General features: G+C 40.3%; 1 protein-coding gene across 13 annotated transcripts in view; it reads right to left on the reverse strand.

Annotated features, from left to right (window-relative positions):
• PIKFYVE (phosphoinositide kinase, FYVE-type zinc finger containing) overlaps positions 1-18,841 on the reverse strand; it is a 62,813-nt gene that overhangs the window by 19,060 nt on the left and 24,912 nt on the right. For all 13 annotated transcript variants that reach the window (XR_005952567.1, XM_041403487.1, XM_041403493.1 and 10 more), the window contains 11 exons: positions 13,522-13,584; positions 12,162-12,291; positions 11,644-11,824; positions 10,249-10,323; positions 9,489-9,596; positions 8,499-8,639; positions 7,720-7,846; positions 5,235-6,421; positions 3,801-3,901; positions 2,534-2,605; positions 1,069-1,240 (listed from right to left, as the gene is read on the reverse strand). Coding sequence is in view for 12 of the 13 variants with exons in the window: in XM_041403487.1 (XP_041259421.1) it covers positions 1,069-1,240; positions 2,534-2,605; positions 3,801-3,901; positions 5,235-6,421; positions 7,720-7,846; positions 8,499-8,639; positions 9,489-9,596; positions 10,249-10,323; positions 11,644-11,824; positions 12,162-12,291; positions 13,522-13,584 (2,357 nt within the window). In the remaining variant the exon portion in view is untranslated. The remainder of the gene's footprint in view (positions 1-1,068; positions 1,241-2,533; positions 2,606-3,800; positions 3,902-5,234; positions 6,422-7,719; positions 7,847-8,498; positions 8,640-9,488; positions 9,597-10,248; positions 10,324-11,643; positions 11,825-12,161; positions 12,292-13,521; positions 13,585-18,841) is intronic.

Raw genomic sequence — 18,841 nt, forward strand, 5'->3', positions numbered from 1 at the left:
TACCCTCGACAGAAACTTATTTCTGGGATGCTATTTCTCTGTATAGAGTCAATTTTCAGCAACCCAGCCAGCAGCAGTGGCCATATAATATACTTTTCCCTGGTGATTCTGCAGCTACAAATGAGTTGGTACTGCTTTGCAGAGTATTTCAACCTCAGAAGTGCTTACAAGCTTACACCAGACACTTTACACACACTTAACAACCTCAACCACATAAGTGTTTACATGAGCACACAAAAATAAAAGGTTACAGAGCAGCTATATACACAGCAACACAGGGCTTGCAGTCAGCAACTGTGTCAACCTCCTCAAGGCATCTGTACATCCAACACCAATGTCCAAGGCAGCCTAAGTAGGTGACCTGAGTCATCCATATGGGTAATTCAGATGTTTTGCATTTCAGGTACTGCATGAATCTTTTTTCATTATGTTTTATTCTCATCTCTTTGAAGGCTCTTCATGTTTAGCAAGACATGAGTATCCAGTTAGCAATGTTTTCTTAGCTAAATTACAGAACAAGCTCCAGATAATACACAATCGTACTATCTTGTGGGCTTTTTTAAGCAATTTAATATTTCTCTAATGAAGATGTTACTTTCTAATGACTACTAAAGGAACTGCAGACATCACATTGACGCAGTGTAGGCTGTTCAGTCCACAGCAGATCAAAGAACAGCAAGTGGCTTCAGCCAATTACTATGCCAGTAGGTCTTGGTGTCTGCCCTTTCCAGTATGCTCATAAAGACTGACTACAAGAAAGGGACCATACTCTTCACCTCTAAGTGAGCAACTCCATTTTTTCTGCTTAGATCTCTCCTCTCAGAGTCAGTTTTGACACTTTCTAATAAGACTACCCCACACAAGATTTTTCACCCTCAACAGCCCCAGTGCTAAAAGAGGAATTTGTAGGTGACACGAGAACGTATGTACCAGTAACAGGTTTTCTGCCAGTTTAGCCATAGCTCCAGGCATGAGCACGTCCTCAAAAATGCTGCCTTTTCATACAAAGCCAGTCACAGCAAGAATACTAAATTGGCATAGCAATGAGTCTGAAGTCCACATCCTTACCTGTTTGCACAGTCTGCACCAGGAGTAAGTAAGGATGGTGTGCTGGTACCCAGGGACGGGGGAGTCCAGCTCCTTTAACACGATCTGCACACAGCCCTGCCCATGAACAAAGCGACGGATGTGGTGCACCATTGGTGTTTCACAGAACATGCTGGGGCATTGGTAGGAAGGCCTTACAGAGAGAAATAGAAACACCTATAAATGATCACATATCAGGCACTGCTGAAGAACTAATTCAACAGCTCTAATATGCCTTATAATATCATGGTATCTTCACTGCAAAAGAGTTTTCTAAGCCTGTAGTGAAGGCTGTATCTGCAGAGCAATTTAGAAGTAGCACACAGTGAAGTTTCATCAACAGCAATGGCTGTATAGGTCCCAAAAGCAGTGACTGATACTGTTTGCTATCATCTTTTTACAATTAATCACTTTCTACCAATATATTCTGTATAAGGATCAAGGCATCTGTGGAAGTCCTTGGCACCAAATTAAAAGATTGCTTTGGCAATGTACCCGAGCAAATAATACCAAGGACAAAGATGTGACAAAGAGCCTTAAAATGGCAATGTTTCAGCTCCTGAAACAGTAAAACCCATGACCTTTCTTTTTTTAAGTCACAGAAGAAAGACTAATACCAGAAAAATAAAAGCTGAATTGCTGAGGTACCAAAGTAAGACAAGATATTCTCCAAAACCAGAATGAGCCTGAAAAAGCTCAGGTTGTCCTTGCTCAAGTGAAAAAAACAAAGAATTTTAATTACTGAAACTATGGAGATTGAGAAGCATTCACTTTAGCAGACACTACCTAATGAGCAGAGAGAAGCAGGAATTTAAAAGTGGGCAGCTAAGCTCCTTCTCACTGAACACCACAAGGAGAAATACTTGTTCCTCCAGAAGGTCAAACATCAACAGCCTTCTGCTGGTGCAAGTGGCCAATGGAGAGAACAGAGTAAGCTTGTCTTTTGAGCAGGTGACCTATCCAGCTTCTCAGCCTGCTGAGACTCTGCATGGGGTTGTGACAGCACCAGTTATTACAGAAACAACTTACACCTCTATGAGATGAAATAAATGACACAGTACTTTTCCAGAGCTCAAAGTGTTCTGGACCATTTACATTGGCCACCTTGCACATATGACAAAGCCTTACTCTGAGACACCAAATGAGTAGTGTTAGCCAACATTTGTATGAACTTTCAAAGAGGAATCTCAGAAAACTGTGACCAGAACAGTTGTTAGTCTTGAAAAACAGACAGTTGGAATACATGTTCAGACTCTTAACTTGGCCCTTAAACCCTGATTGCTACAGAAATGTGAACACATTTGTCTTCATGAACTTATAAACTACATTTCATAATCTATTTCACTTCCTCATGAAGGGAAGAAGGACAGGGCCAAAATACAAAAGCAATGGATGTATTTACTTGTAACAACTGAGCATGAGTGAATTAGAATAAATTCCTCCTTACCTGAAACAGTAGCGCTCCAGAAAAATCCCTAGAGTTAGGTCATTTTTCCCATAGAACTCCATGGTCACAATCCTAAAGCAGAGAAAAAAAAGACTGGATGCCATCACCATTAGCTGTGCAATAGCCTTTAGGAACACAGATCTACACCCACTGCTGGCATGTTTACAGCCCTGTATAACTTCAAAAATTTTTTTTTCCACTTGACTACCCCTCCTAGATCCCTGCTGTCAGGTCTGCTACTAATGAGATCAAAGTCCTACTAGAACAACTTTCAACTTGACATTTAAAATTCCAATACAATTCAACTGCACTTCTGAAGATTATTTTCAAAAATATCTAGGCACAGAAGTCTAAACAGCTTTAAGCTTCAAGCACTAATGTTTAAACAGCTACAAAAAAGGGTACATCCAGAACATGAAAAAAGCCTCAAGAAATCCTTATTCTTGTAGAATATTTAATAGCAACTTTAGTTTCCCCAGAACCTGAGGTGACCAAGCCATTTAAATTGCTTATCAGTTTAAGTGTCATAATTCAGATATCCCTAACATCACTAATTTACATTATCTCATTGTTGCTGTTTAGTGAGCATATCACCATCTTCTTTGGTTCATTTCTAAGCTTTTACAGGAACTTTAGACCTTTTCCTGTAAGAGGGTCATCTCTTTATTTTCACCTAAGTTAAACTACTAAAATCACCTAGGCTAATGATTAAACACCAAGATCTGTCCTGTTTAGTAGAGACAGAAGTGTGTCATAAGTTGCACACAATTAGTAAATTACAGCCCCCTAAGCTGGAAATAAAGCTCTTAATAGTGATGACTATAGTATGAAAAAGATAGCAATATAGTCCAATGCCACTGTTGGATAATGCAATCTACAAGTATGCCAAGATTTTCACAAGGCTCACTTTTGGGCTTGGACGTTGTCCTGCATCTTGTGTTCATTTACACTAACTCTTCTCCACAAGACTGCATGCAATGCTCCCCACACAGAAATCATTACCCTGCAGTGAAACACCAACTAAAGCATTTGGTTTCAGGCTGGCCTTTCTCATTCATGCCTTGGGTATCACAGAGGTTGTGCAATACTGCTGTAGATTCACCTGATTATGCAAGACAAAAGTCTTTTGGCAAAAGTTCCTGTTACAGGATGAGCACAACCTACCAAGGAGTCCTCAAAGAAATACTGCCATGAGGCAAGCACTGACTCTGACTTGGAGAAGGAAAGAATAGCAACTATCCAAGCTGTAGAGGAGTAGTTTTTATACCAGGGGCTAACACAGGCACTTGGAGCATTGCTGGACTGAGCAGAAGAGCTGCTGAAGAGAACACAGAGCCTCTGATGGTTTACTGGACTCAGGCAATCCACCTAGTAGAGAGAAAACAACTCATTCACTGGTTACAGACATCTCCATTCACACACAACTTCTGTTGACAAAATTCTGTTCTAGTAATTTTATTCAAAGACAAATCTCTACTTTCTCCTTTCGTACAGACGAACTTGGCATTATCTCCCAGCCTCAGGTAAACCTGTGCTATGTATAATTGCCAAGTGACATTTTTAGAACAATATAACTCGTAACAAAACCAATGAACATGCATGTGTTTCTGTGGAAATGAAGCCAAGAGAAACAGAAAACAAAAGCCCCATGACAAACATCCAGACATCTCTAAATTACTGTATGATGTAGGACATCTTAGATTCAAAACTCTGCCAATATATCATACTTCAGTTACTCATTCAGGCTATAGAAAGATTTCCATCTTTCTATTCTCTAGGAAGAGATGTACCACCACACCCTACAAAACTATGATGTTACCAAATACTTGTCTTTGATCACTGAGTAAATTTAAAACAGCATCAGCCAGTCTGATCCAAAACAAGGGCTACTCTTACAGTTTGTAAGATTATGGCCTGTGAAGCTACAGAGATCTACATTGAAGTGCCAATTAAAAAGTGACTTCTGCTCATGAACACAAGGGCTCATTGGCTCAGGGACCAAAATGTTGACTGTTTCAACAGATCAATTCTGCTACTCTTGTTCCTAGACATTTTTCCTAAACAGATCACAATTCAAGATCTCAAGATCCTTTTCTTCAGATACAAGTTGACTAGTTTCATGGCAGTTTACCAAAACTTTAAATATTTTTATTACAAACACATACCCCCTGCTCTGAAATTTCAAAGAAGATTCCTTTCGCTCCATTATGTGATTCTCGCTTTTCTTCAGACCACCCAAACTTTTACAATCAATCAAGTACTTTAATGTAATTACAGCCTACTGCTGTTTCTATGACATAAAGCCCTCTGAAAATGAAAGTACATTTCTACAAATAACAAAATACAAGGAGCAAGAAAGATCAGTTTAAGAAATTCTCTTAAGGTTTGCTCCCTCTTCATAGACTCATTTTCAGAAATCAGTTAGGTACAGCCCAGTCAAACAGGCAAAACTGATTCTGGGCTGACCTTGTGCATTTCTCAGAGAAATTTTGCAGTCTCTTGTTCTAATTGACTGCAGACCACTGCAATCTAAAATGGAGTTATGGCCAGTCAAAACAAAACAAAACCACAAAAACCATAATCAAGCAGAAAGAAACAGACAAAAACACATCCCCTCTGGTTTAATATGAGTCCCTACACCTTCTGTATACCATGAGAAACTGATGTAACTTGAATTTTGAGCAGCACAACTCAATCTTACCCTATGAGACCATGAGGATTCACTCTGAGCGAGTCCCTTCTCCTCCTCTTCAGTTCTGTTCCCAGTTTTTCCAGTAGGGACACTAGACACATCCTTATTTTGGGCAAAAGGATCTGTGCTTTTCTGTAGTATCCTCCCTCCTCTGGCCCGATAGTCAGCCAGCATTCTGGCTAAGCTCTGGCTATCACGTAGATGTTCTGCTATTCTAGTGTTAACCAACTCATGAGACGGTAAGATTTGGATAGCCTTGGCTTGGATACTCCCATTCCTCCCTTGTAGTCCAGAGAAATCCCGCAACAATTGCTTCTTCCTTCTGCTCTCCAACTCCTTGTATTCCTTATTGAGGAGAGGAGACCAATAAACTTGTTCGGGAAAGTATTCCCGGGCAGGGCATCTCATGCCTTTTTCAGTCAAAAGAAATGGTTCACGGAACATCAGCACTGGAGAAATGCAGAGAATTACATCTTTCAACTCCTGCTTAAATGCTGCAGAGTAAGTTTTGAGACGGTCCTCAGACGAAGTTACCTCTTCCGTGACATATAAACCAGTATCATCCTGGAGAGGGTCTCTGAAGACTCTCATCTGACTCTTGGACTCCTGTAAATCATCTGCCTGTGGAAGAGGCTCTAGTGCCTGGTCATCCAGAGTGGCCAAGTGCTGGTCCATGCCATGGAGGGGCAGTGGGGATGTTTCAGGTATTGCGTGAGGTACAGGGCTGAGCACTGCAAATGGTGACTCCGCTTTGTGGTGCTCTTGCTGCTTGGAGGACACCATTTCCAGCTGACTGTTCTCTTGGTCACCTCTGTCAAATATGCTTCTTGGTTCAGGCAAACTGACCTCATCAGAGGACACTGATTCAGAGATTACAGGCAGCTTTTCAGAGGATAATTCAATGTCTTTGACTGCTGTGCTGAAGTCCTCACCATTGAAGAGGTTCTGTTGTTCATTTTCATCTCCTGGCTCCTCAATAAGGGAGTGAAAGGAAGTGTTTTTGGTGAGAGTAGGGGGCATGGCAAACTCATCCATAAGAAATGAGATTTCCAGCTGGGAATGATAAGCCACACAGACCATGAAGATCAGGATCTCCTTCACACGAGCCAGCTCGTACTCTGCAGCACCACACAACTTGATAGTGCAGCCCAGGTGCTGGGGACACCCTTCGAAGAACATCAGGGGTTTTGTCTGATCTAGAAATAAAACATGGGAGTTAGGATGACAGCTACAGTTCATCTGCTTTTAGATACTTCACTCACCCAAGAGACTGTAAAGGAGACTAAGAGCAAGTAACATTGGTAGCTGCAGAAATTCATATTACTGTACTAACTTATTTTAGCAAGAAAAAAAAAAAACAACAAAACATTTGCTATACATCTTCTCCTGTTTTATAAAACAGGCCATCAAAAAGTCAAAGTGAAGGCCATTATAAATCTCCTGTTTTATAAAACAGGCCATCAAAAAGTCAAAGTGAAGGCCATATGGAACACTCTGACCTAAACAGAGTATTATAAGACCACTGTAGACTCTGCATCAGTGGGCAAAAGAATCACTTCCCTTCCAGGCACATTTGCTCATCCTTACAACTCAAAAGCCTATGACACTCTGAGGGCAATTAAAGGCTGGAAGGGGCAATGAGGAAGTGGAAAGGAAATTGTTCAAGGACAGATTTGACTGAACTTGGAGCAACGTGGTCTAGGGGAAGGTCTAGTTCCTGCCATGGCAGACAAGTTAGAACTAAATGATTTTTAAGGCCCCTTCCAACCAAAACCTTTCTATGATTCTATGAAGAGATGCAAAGACTGCATCTCCACGAAGATCTTCATCCACAGCATTCATGTGTGCCAGCACCACTGGTAACCTGTCAAGCAGCATTTCTTCCTTCCTTTGTAGACTCCCATTGCCTAGGGGAGTTAGAGAGAAAAAGGAACCTTTCTTAAAGGTGCACAATAACTGGACATGGGGAAGTGTGCACAACTTGCAACAAGGCAAATTTTGATTGGATTTGTTAAGGTAGGACCAGATAATCTTTTGAACTCCCTTCCAACACAGGCTGTTTTGTGATTCTTTTACTTCAATGCAGAAAAATTCTTTACAGTGAGGATGGTGCCCAGACAGACTACAAAATCTCTACTCTGCAATATTTTCAAGAGTTGGCTGACAAAACCCTAAGAAATCTGATGCAGCATTGAAATTAATCCTTCCTGTTTTGAACAGGAAGTTGGACTAGACAAACTACAGCATATGGGAAGAGAAAAAACAGCTTGGAAGAAAGAAATCAGTCTAATTAAAATCTATAGAGTGTCTTTTCTTAATAAGATCATACTTTTCTCTACAGGCAGTTCACTGTAGTTCCAGCAAGTAACAGAAATAAAATGAGTAGGATTATACATGATCACACAAGGAAGCCAACAGTTCAAATCTCTTTAAAAAGGAGCAAAGCATTCATCCTTTCACAGACATAGGCTAAGGCACATCAAGTTTTACTCACCATTGGGCAACTGAAAAACTTGCATATAAAATTTATGACAGGTCCCCAGCTGTGGTTTGGTCAACAGTTGATCCATTGACATCACTAAGTCGCCCTGGGTCATTCGACTTACCCGGTCTAACACTTGCTGTAAAATTGGAAAGAATAGTAAGAATCTACAATGCAAAGAGGACACTTGCATCCTTGTCTTGCTCTTAACAAACCAAAAAACACCAGTGCAATGTATAAAATATCTCACTGAGATGCAAATTCTCAGTTAAACTCAATCACACAATCCGACATCCACAATATACAAGAATCTTAGAAACACAGTTGGATAAATAATTCTGGTGAGATTGTACCCTGCCTAGAACTTCTCACATGACTAGATCCAGATACCTCCAGGAGGTGCAGTGCAGTCAGCATAATGCTGGCTCTGCCAGGAGCTCAGCCAACTCCCACAGCTACCCTCTGTTTGGCTGTCTGTACCCTGCCTCACAAGGACAGAGGCTCTCTGGAAATAGCTGAGGACCCACACATAATTTGCTATAAATGGATATCAAAGTCAACTAGAACTAAACCAGGGTACAAGGACCCATCAAACAAGGACACAGCACAATAGCTGTGAAGACCTGAGGAAAAAGTAACTCTACAGATTCACCTGTCTTACCTTCTTGGAAGAGAACATTTGGTTAGAGAAGAAAATAAGACAACTCTTGGCTATCTCCAGGGAGTTTGCTACAAGGAGTCATTAGAAATCTATCACAAGGCCAAGTCTAACTCTGATCAGAAATGCTCACCGGCTTGACGTTGATGACCAGAGTGATACCATGCTCTAAGAGCATGTCCTGGGCAATTCTGGACACAGTCTTTTCAACAAGGACCAAATTGGGCTGAACATCAACTATCCGCTGTACGTAGTTCTTCAAGAACTCCCTTTCCTGCAGACAGGAACAAAGTATAGCAGTGAACGACTGCAAACCCATCTGGAAAATAAACCCACTTTAATGCTCAACATTCCTTTACACTTCATTTACATACTGTCCTCTCCTATAAAACAGGGAAAACTCATCTGGAATATAAACCCATTTTAATGCTCAATATTCCTTTTCACTTCCATTTACATACTGTCCTCTCCTATAAAACAGGGAAAACAGCTATCCTGAAAACACCATTAGTAGTCCATTGTGAATATCTTCCTACTCCCACAGCACAACACTAGTTTATCAGTAATATTTTATAAGCATTTCATAAAGAAAAGATCTGTGTACTTCGGTGTTTTCATATTTAAGGCACATCCCTACTCACAGGGGCAGGGCACCTGTTCCAAAGTGACATTTTCTAGCTCATCACTCCATTAGGTTGGTGGTTGTTCCATTTTTTCAAGCCTGACCAAAAATAACATGGGTGTGACCTAACCCTAACCAACATCAACTTTTCAAATATTTCTTCACACACCTAAACTTTATCTAGCTCTAATACTGTATAAGGAATGTACAGTTCAGAAGGTCTCAATAAAAATAAAAGTTTTCTAAAATGCTGCATTGTGAGAATCAAAAGCTCACGTGTTCTCAGGACATGTAACTTGAGGACAAAAACCCTCAGTGCATGGCTTCAAGTTTATACTACATTTACTGCAGCAGCTCTCTTAGCTAGCTTACTAGAAGAGGAAAGTTCTTCCTTTTCTATGCAATCTCACTCATTCAACTTCACCTTACACACTGAAAAAATTTGCACTGGTCATGGTTTTGTTGGCGCTATTTTAACCAAGAACAAAAGCATATGCTCACCTGAAGTACTATAGGCTCTATGCAGGTAAACTTTGTTTCTTCTCGATAGAGGTACTCAATTGAGCATTTTAGCAGAAGAATTCTGGGATTTTTTAAGCAAGAGTTCATCTAGAAAAGACACAAAAATAGTTACAACAAAAATACAAATACCCAGAGAGGAAGAAGTACAAAAAAAAAAGAGACAGACTTCCCAGGATTGGTCCCTGCTACCCTCAGCTCCCTTTAAAGTGTCTCAGCTATCCCTCGCTTTATACCCAACTACACATTCTTCCTTCTTCTGAAGTTGTTACACCCAGTTGTTGGAATTTCACAGGTACTCTCCATAAGCAAGCAATGCTAGAGAGGATTTCCAGTCCCTGCTAAGGGCCCCAAAGTCTTGATACACTTGATTCATGCAGCTCACTTCTATCTTGCCCTCCTGCCTTAAAGACCCATTTTACTACACTATTCTAAGTCAGAACCACAAATGCCTTTTTCTGCCTAAAAGTTGGGATAATTATTAGATGCCTCATGCTGTGGTAGGGATGGAAAGTTTTTCCATACATGCATGAGGAGAGTTTCTCTCCCAAAATCTCTGGGCCAGAAAACAAAACAGCTTGGAAAATAAGTGCTTTAAAAGCCATTCTTCTGGGGGGGCTCAAAGCAGAGAAAGCTCATAAACCGCCAAGGTGGTGAGAGAAGCTTCCTGGCACAAAAAGCAAGTCAGAGCACCCTTGTTTCCACAGCATACATTACAGTAAGATTAATCAAGCTGCATTACCTTTTTGTGTGCAACATTCTTAGTGCAAACAAATCCATTCACCACCATGGAGTCAAATTTCTTTCCACCAGGGATCTAACAAAGCAAAGAACATTTTTAGAACTGTCAAACACTCCCACATCTTGTAATGCAGTAAAGCTAATACACAGAAGACCTATTGTAGATGATGTACAAACTTCAGGTACACCCGCAATTATCAGATGAAAGATCAGATACAGTCATGCTGGACACATAAGTCTTTCCCTTTAAAGCCTGACAAACTCAGGACAACATGAAAACTAGTACTGAGTTCTAGGATTTCTACACCCCCCCAAGTGATGCTTATTTGTTAAATGAGTATACTTCAGCACATGACAAGGGAACCTAATTTGGATAGGCTATAAGAAGCATACAGCTTTGCACATGCCATTTCTATTAACAACAAAAAATTGTAAGCAAAGGGAGGAAAAAATATGAAAGAAAGAAAGAAAATCAAAAAAACCTCTTCCCACCAATTGAACACATCAAACAGTTGACTGGTATGCCTGCAGTCACAGGCAATCCCAGGCATAATAAACAGCATCAAGCAGGTTTCTGAATAACGTGTTTCAGAGGACATTCATATTACCAGCATGTGAAAATAGCAGTCAGCTATGATGAGCTTTCACCTCTGAACAACTGCTCTTTGAACTGGAGTTTCAGGAGAAGCAGGAACAAGTGCTGCCTGAAGCGATGCCACAGAACTACTACCAGAATCAGAAGGTTCTCCTCAAATCTCATATGGCTTTCAAGCAGAGTACTGCTGAGGTGAATTTGGCCAAAGAAAACTAAGTCCAAATCTTCAGTCCCCAATCACACTAACTCCTTGGATGTTATTTTCACATCAGACTCTCAGAAGGAAGTTTGCATGCTAGAACTCCAGACTTACAGCTCAACAGTGTCAACACTGGGCCATCTGGCAGAACTGGATACACCATTCCATAACAATTAAGTTTTGCTCTTGAAGAAAGTCATCGTACTTGGCACGGGAGGAGTTGAATACTCCCTAATGGATAGGTACAGGGAAACAGATTGCTGCACCATGTCCTGCAAGCTACTTATCTCCAATTCAAGAGCAAAACAAGCAGAAACCAAAAAATGAACCAAGTAACTACAGAGGTGTTACTCTTTGCTACCTTCTGCAGCCTACAGCCTGAAAGAAGAGGTCAGCCCCAGCACATTAAAGCACTTTTCACAGCATGCCAGGTTCCCTCTGTGCAACTTTTTCCAGAACCCCACCTTATCCAAAGGCCAAGTCATTCAGTTACAGTACTGAATATGCTGGGAGCAGTGGAAAGGGGACTATTCTCTTCAAACAAGGTGCACTGCCAACAGCTGCACCCTTTTGTTTCCCTACATCCACTGTTTGAAACATACTTTTTTGATGTGGACAAACTGGCGGATATCCATGTCATCATCTCTCTTCTTGACATCTGGCCGTACCGTCTGAACTACCTGGCAGACCACGGGTACAATAATATCCCTCCAGGACAGTGACAGGGACTCATTGTATAGAAGCTGCTGAAGCAGTGCCATCATGTGGTTGTGATTAGCAGACCTATAAAAAAGGCAAAATAGATTTCTCATTATAAAATATAAAAATACAGTGCAGTGATTAGCTGAAGTAAATTTCCTAACATTTACAATGCAGAAGTCCTCTGAAAGAACAGCTACCTAGAATGTTCTACAGTCAGCTTTGGTCCGGTACTCTCTATATAAACATCACAAGATTAAAAAAACCCCAGCAAAATATATGTAAAAATGCTGTGTTCTTAATGCAAATTATTTCCTTGTATTGCCTACTGTAGCTCAAGTCCCACTGAAAGTTGGTGGAATAGAGGGGCTTCAGAAATTGTTACTCAAGATATACAAATTCCTTTTTCTACATTTCTTACAGCAGCCTTTCCATGGCTTGTTTCTCCCCATTCTCCTCTCTCAGGAGATCCAGATTGCTGTGGTGCCAGCCTAGGGGTGTGAACAAGAGCTCTTTGGACTTCTCCTCCACCCTCCTGTTGAATAACGACTCTGCAAGACACAAACAAACGTAGTTAATGGAAGGTCACAGTTGAATGCTTGTGTCTTTCTGAAAGGCTGCTTCAAAAAGGAAAGAATTTACTAAGACGTAAGTCCTAGTAAGTACTGAGTAAGTACTGAGTTTAAGATAGATGTCATGGTCCTCAGCTTGAGGGGGACTGACACTTTCAATTACTATGCTGTGTAGTAATTCCTTAGAACTGCTCTCTGTTCTGAGTATCAAAATTAGAGGTTACTTCAGCACAGTCCGTGCTTTGAAAGAGTTACTAGGTTATTTCCTGCATGGTTATTATGATATTATAGAGGCAAATTATAAACTTCCACATTGACATAATGGCTGACTATATTATAAATCATTTATACTAGCAGTGTATAAATGTTCATCAAGCAAGTATGTAAGCCTTCAGAGATGAAGCTTAAAACTCCTCACTGTTAATCAAAATCTTCAGACAATAGCAATCCAAGGAGGACTACTGAAAAAAAAGTCTCCTAAAAAACAACAATTAACTTCTTCCAGATGCTCCATGTACAAAATTAGCTGTGTAGAAGATTAACAGAAATTTCATTGATTTCCCCCTTCGTTCTGCAAAAGCTCAGTTAAAAACTAAACACCAATTTAATCCAAGACTTTCTTTTTCAGGCTAGATAGACACTGGGGCTTCTCCCTTATTTTCTCCTCTTATGAGAGCACCAAAATCAATAGCATTAACTGGGAAGAAAAAAAAAAAGCCCACAAGTGCATCTGGCCCTGATACTGGAAAGCATGTGGGTTTACAAACTCATAGGTGCATGTAATGGCCTTTCATTTCAGAAGTAGTGATGACAAGAAACCCAGAAGACTTAAGAGAAGAAGCTTTAAGCAGTGCAATTCATTGTATCACATATTCATTTGCTTGCACAGGAAGTTAAAATCAGTTACGTAAATTTGTTGGTGGAGAAACTGTGAACAAACTTGCCACTTACACTCATTTTTTTAAAAAAGTAAAAGCTTTACTTTAGTCTTTTTGAATGCAGGAATCTGAGAAGTAAAAGAAATTTAAGCTTGAAAGTGCATTCAAAAAAAGTCAGTATAGTTTATACATCTGTTTTGCCATAAATAAGTTCAGATTTACTGTTGAGTAAATATTTTGAAAGGGTCAGTGCCCTCTTTAAGGAGTATCAAGGAATTTCCATCATTATATTAAAAAGCACACAACAGCAGCATTTGAAGTTTTTCCTTACCTTTAATAAAAGCGTCACTTATAGAGAACATCTGCTGCCCTCCGTTTTCAGGATTCAAGTACTCTGAAAGAAGAGAGAAGAGGGATATAGGTGGAGACAAAAACAAAAAAAAAAAAAAAAGACAGGTTACACTGGTGTGGCCATATAATTACAATGTACACGCCCACACCAGAAGAAGCAGCATTACTCATCCAAGTGTTTAGTCACCAATTTAGCAACAGCTTGGTGAGTGGTTAAGACAAGAATATCCTCTCATTCTTGTTCTATCAAAAATTCTATGATGACAAGAAAACAGTGCTTATTAATATGAAGAAACAAAACAAACAAAGTAGACATGAGCCAAGACTGAACTAAGAGTACACTTTTCCAACTGACACGGACCATCCTTTTCTAGACCTGAATACAAATGTGTTAAGATGTGATCAGACACCATGGCAATGGCCTCCTCACTCAGGTCTAGAAATGCAGCTTCAGAAACCATTGTGGTCACCCACTCCATTGAACCATCACAGACTGAGGGAGAGATCAGCCGTAAGGTTTATCGTGCAAAACCAAGAAGACAGCCTGCCTTTCAAGAGCTGAAAGTCTCAAGTCCAGAACAGTTCAAAGTGTTTTGAGGAATCCATGCTGACAGAGATGGACTCCCAGAAACAAAGCAGAGCAAGAGACAAATCACTTTACACATTGGAAATATAGTAATAGCCTGGTGCTAATAATGCCAAGGTTTTGGATTCAATCCCTGTATGCACCATTCACCTAGAAAGTTGGATTTGATGGGTCCCTTCAACTCAGAACATTCTGTGATATCTGTGAAATAGGATGAAGCTCCACCTGCTACCCTCATTTAGCTTGCAAGATCTTAATCTTTCATGCTGACTGGTTACAAAAGCTTGTTTTCTCCAGAAGCCATTACTTTTTGTGACTTTAGTTGGCTCCTCACTTATACAAAAAGGGATTCTACAATGCGAAAACAAGAGCAGTAGCCCAGCTGCTTACACAGCACAACTACCTGAAGCCCAAAGCCAAGCCTTTATCATCTTTCCTGACAAAGCTCCAGACCCATCACAAACAGAATACAAAGCCAGGCTGCTTTCAGACACCAACACAAAGCTGACAGAATATAAACAATCACAAGGCTCTGAGCAACAGCACTCAGGAGACAGCTTTCATGCCACCATTTTAAATATCTGAGCTTGTTTGCAAATAGATACTCAACAGAGGAAAAGTGTACCCAAGAGAAATTACAAGCCTCTTTTGTAGATTCCTGGTTATTTGAGATTCCTTTAATCTCTTGCTTAGTTTAAGAGTTCAGCATTACAATAAACTACTGCTTCATAAAAGCTGGCCCACCCTCACCATTCACTCACTCACTGACTATCTAGAGAAAGTCATGTCATGCTCTACCTACACAAGAGCATGTATACTAGCACCCCCATCCCTCTCCATCTTGCAACAGCCTCAGGGCATCAGCTCTTACTGTAAACACACTTAAATTAGGTCTGGCACAGACCCCTGACTGGCACAGCCAAAGCACAAGTTATCCCCAGCTGAAACCTAACTTAACCTGAGTTATGCTCTGGACAGACACAGATAGCACCTCCAAGTCACTTCTAGATTTGTAATGATCTAGGTTCATTCATCTGGGTGATCTTTAAGGTCCCTTACACCCCAAACCACTCTATTATTCTTGTCAATACAACTGCAGCTCCCATAACCTCACGTCTGATTGTTTCCCAGGGGAAGTTCCTGACAAGGTAAGATACCATACCCCTTCTTAGCCCAGACAGATAACACACTCATAAGTGTGAGTCTGAGATGGTTTAGGGTGCCTAACATGCACACTTCTTACCTCACATCATCCCTACATGCATCATGCTCCACAAAATGAGGAAGGGGTATAGGGAAATGTTCCTGTAGCTTATTTTATAACCTGAAAACCCAAGCACCTTCTCAAAAGAAGAACCACACTGGCTCCTGGCAACAGCACACTGAGCCTTGGCAAGCAACACTAAAAAGGAACTGCATATGGTTACTCAAATCATCTTCTCTTTCCCCCTCCTAAATACTTTCAATCATCAAAAATACCCAAAATACCTGGTACCATGATCAAGGATATCTGTCTGGAAAGATGTTTATAAAATAGAATTTCACATATTGTTAACTGTATCTCTTCAAAAATAGCAACTAAACTCCATATATAAAATTGATCATGTCATCTCTTCTCCCAATTTAAATGCAGAAAATAATCTCACTTTGTTTCCCTTCCTGATACATACCATGTCTTTAGGCAGATGATATTATAAATGAGTCACTATTCTCAGCTAACTTGGAGTCACCCAAATTTCATGGAAACACACCAGACGTTAGTCAGCCTGTAACACCACAGGTTCTGCCATTAGAGTATATACAAACCACTCTGTGCTAAATCACAGCTGCTGGATACATCATGGCCCTTGCTTCAAAGCAGCTGACCTCTGTGACTGGGAAATTGCATATCCCTTAATCATTAGAAAAACCCCTGAATTGCTTAGATCAAAGCTGACCTGAACTTCCAGCACTTGATGTTTTCTATTGGCAGTCCTCCCCACAATGCAATTACTGGGATTTACACAGTCCTAAGGAAACTAAATTACAGCTTCAAAAGGAAGGTGGGATCTTCAGTTTCACTTCATTATTTCAAAGGAAGTCAAGTCACTGTCACCCAGTCTAAGGACAAGAAATAACTCCAACACAATCAAGCTAAATAAGTGTGCCCATAACAGTCATAGGGAAGTTACTGATGCTGACAGTGGCAAACACCTCATGTCACTGATTAACTATAGAACTCTGCCCTTAAAATAACTACCCATTTTACACAAATGCTTATCTATCCAGTTTTGGCTGTCTAATCACTGGGATATTCTGGCATCTTTTCTTGAATATAGCCAGGATAATCAGAAAAACAAGGTGAAAATCTTCATATTAACTTTATATAATAAAGCCTATGACTTTAATATTTACAGGACGAAGGTTTAGTAGTCATGTATTTCACTACCTTAAGCACTGCAGCATTCGCTGTAGGTTTTTGTCCCTCCTCTCTACCCACAAAGTTTCAGTCTGTCTATTGCCAAGAAGCGTTTCTTGCTATTCAAGGTATTGTCATTCATTTTAATTTGTTGCTCCCTGGTTAGGTCTTTTCTCTAGAGATTCTCATGCCAGGAATTATAAACACAAACGAAATAAAAAAGGTTCACTAACTTCTCTGTATTTGCAGATATAGATTTTTCATAAAGCTGCAGGATACCTATCTATCCACAGTGCACTTCCATGACAATTCCACCCTATCCCAGTTCTGGGCCTATAACTGGTACTATCCCCTCAAGGGAAATCCATTCTCTTGGAAGAAATTGTTGCCAGCTTTCTACTGCCAATTACACTCCTACAGAATAACTTGGTTAAGAGACCACATGTTTCAGGAACATATACCAAACACCAGCAGAGATTCACTAAAGACAAAGTGCTGCCAGCATACACAACTCAAAGGCAGAAGTCTTTCTCTTTTCAGTCCCCTCACCACTTGCCTTTTCCGCTCTTCTCTGAGCTCTCCACTATTAAAAACTTTCTCACAAGAGCTTTCTCACAAGAACTCACAAGAGTTCTGGCTCTGAGCAGCCTTGATTTGGTCAACAGTTTCCAAGAACAAGAGGCTCTCTTACATTTCCCCTTCATAATGTACTGCTCCTTGAATAAAGAGATAAAGAGTGAAATATGTCTGAAACCATACAAACACCCTACAAGTCCTTTAACATTTGGCAGAGCCAAAGTGACTATTGCCTGCTTTACTGTCATCACAAACTGGTAAAGAAACCTGCTACAGCTGCAAATTCATTGGATACTGCAGCACACCTGGGCCAGTTGCAAGCTCACTTAATCCAGCACCCTTCCTTCCTAAAAGGAATTCTTTAGTATATCTCCCTCTCCTCAGCTTTCCTTCCTGTAGATGCATTAGCTTTTCATTTGATTGGGGCATCAGCTGGAAACAAACTGAAAGGAACCAATAATGAGCTGTAGTCAGTAGTGCTGACAACCCATTCCCAATTTTGGATCATCTGACATCAATTCAATCTTTTGATACTGTTCTGCTTCTCTCTGGCAGAAAACAAGCAACTAGAATTCCTTCCTTCTAGGCATATTTTTGGCCATTAACAAAAGGTGACTACAGTAGGCTTCAATAGATGTCCCCTCTAATTTGTCTCATTCTGCCCCACATGTCTAGCACACTTGGAAAGTCAGCTATGATCACTTCTCCTCCCTCACTGCCTTCAGAGACCTTTTCAGTTTCACAATATGCAATCTATATGCAAGCTTAAGGCTGCTGTTCCAATCTGATTCATAGCAACATGAGATCTGCTAGACTTCATAGAAGAATGAATTAATTAGGAGTAAAAATTATTTAACATTGGATATCTTTTAAAGTCAGAAACACTGAAAGGATGGGGTGAAACAATAATTAAGAAACTACTTAGAAGCCGCCAAGGAAACAAGTCTACAAAGCTGATGTAACCTTATGTAAGGAAGCAGAGCAAAGACATCCACTACTACCCAACATGTAAAGCAACTAAAATATACTAGACCCAAGCCAGTAGCAAGCCCCAGTTTCAGACAGGCCTTGAATCATTTAGAGAATGCAGTTGTCAACATGCAGGCACATTATTTCTTCCATAAGGATGTTGCTTATAGAGTCTTTAAATTTAGTACTTCTTTGGTGGAAAATCCTTTCAAAAGCAGCCTTCAACACCAAGTATTTGATTTCTTCCTACTTAAGTGGATGGTCTCTTTTGAAGAAATGTTATGTATATGGATTAAGTTAGGCCTTCTTGTTTATCAGTTAATATTCTTCTGTAAAATGTAAGCTTATAAAGGTACAATTTTAAGTCAGCACAGAACTCTTCCAAGTTAATCTTGTTCTTTTGTTCTCTGGGGTTTTATTTCTTGCTTGCTGTTTTAAGTTCCATCTCCAACTGTAGAGTCACGTAACTGGTTTATGTGTGGATTATTTTTCCACCCCAGTTAGCCAGAACACATAGGTGGATCTGTCTATTATGCATGGGCAAGAGACTTTGCTTCAACGGCAAAGAGAAAGTCACAGGGGAAGTTACACACTCTGCAGAGAAAGCATTTCAACAGGTCTGTTGAGCCTCCTCAAAGGTGAGCACATCAAAACTGCAAGCAAGTGCCAGTTAAATATCATATTTTCCCCTCTGTAAGACAGCCATGTAAGCAGTGTCCAAATAAGTCAGTAATATTAGGGCCAGCTCTCCATCATGTGCAACTCCAGCTG

Source organism: Onychostruthus taczanowskii, unplaced genomic scaffold (assembly GCF_017590055.1).
Source record: "Onychostruthus taczanowskii isolate IOZ18803 unplaced genomic scaffold, ASM1759005v1 scaffold20, whole genome shotgun sequence".
NCBI classification, from domain to species: domain Eukaryota; kingdom Metazoa; phylum Chordata; class Aves; order Passeriformes; family Passeridae; genus Onychostruthus; species Onychostruthus taczanowskii.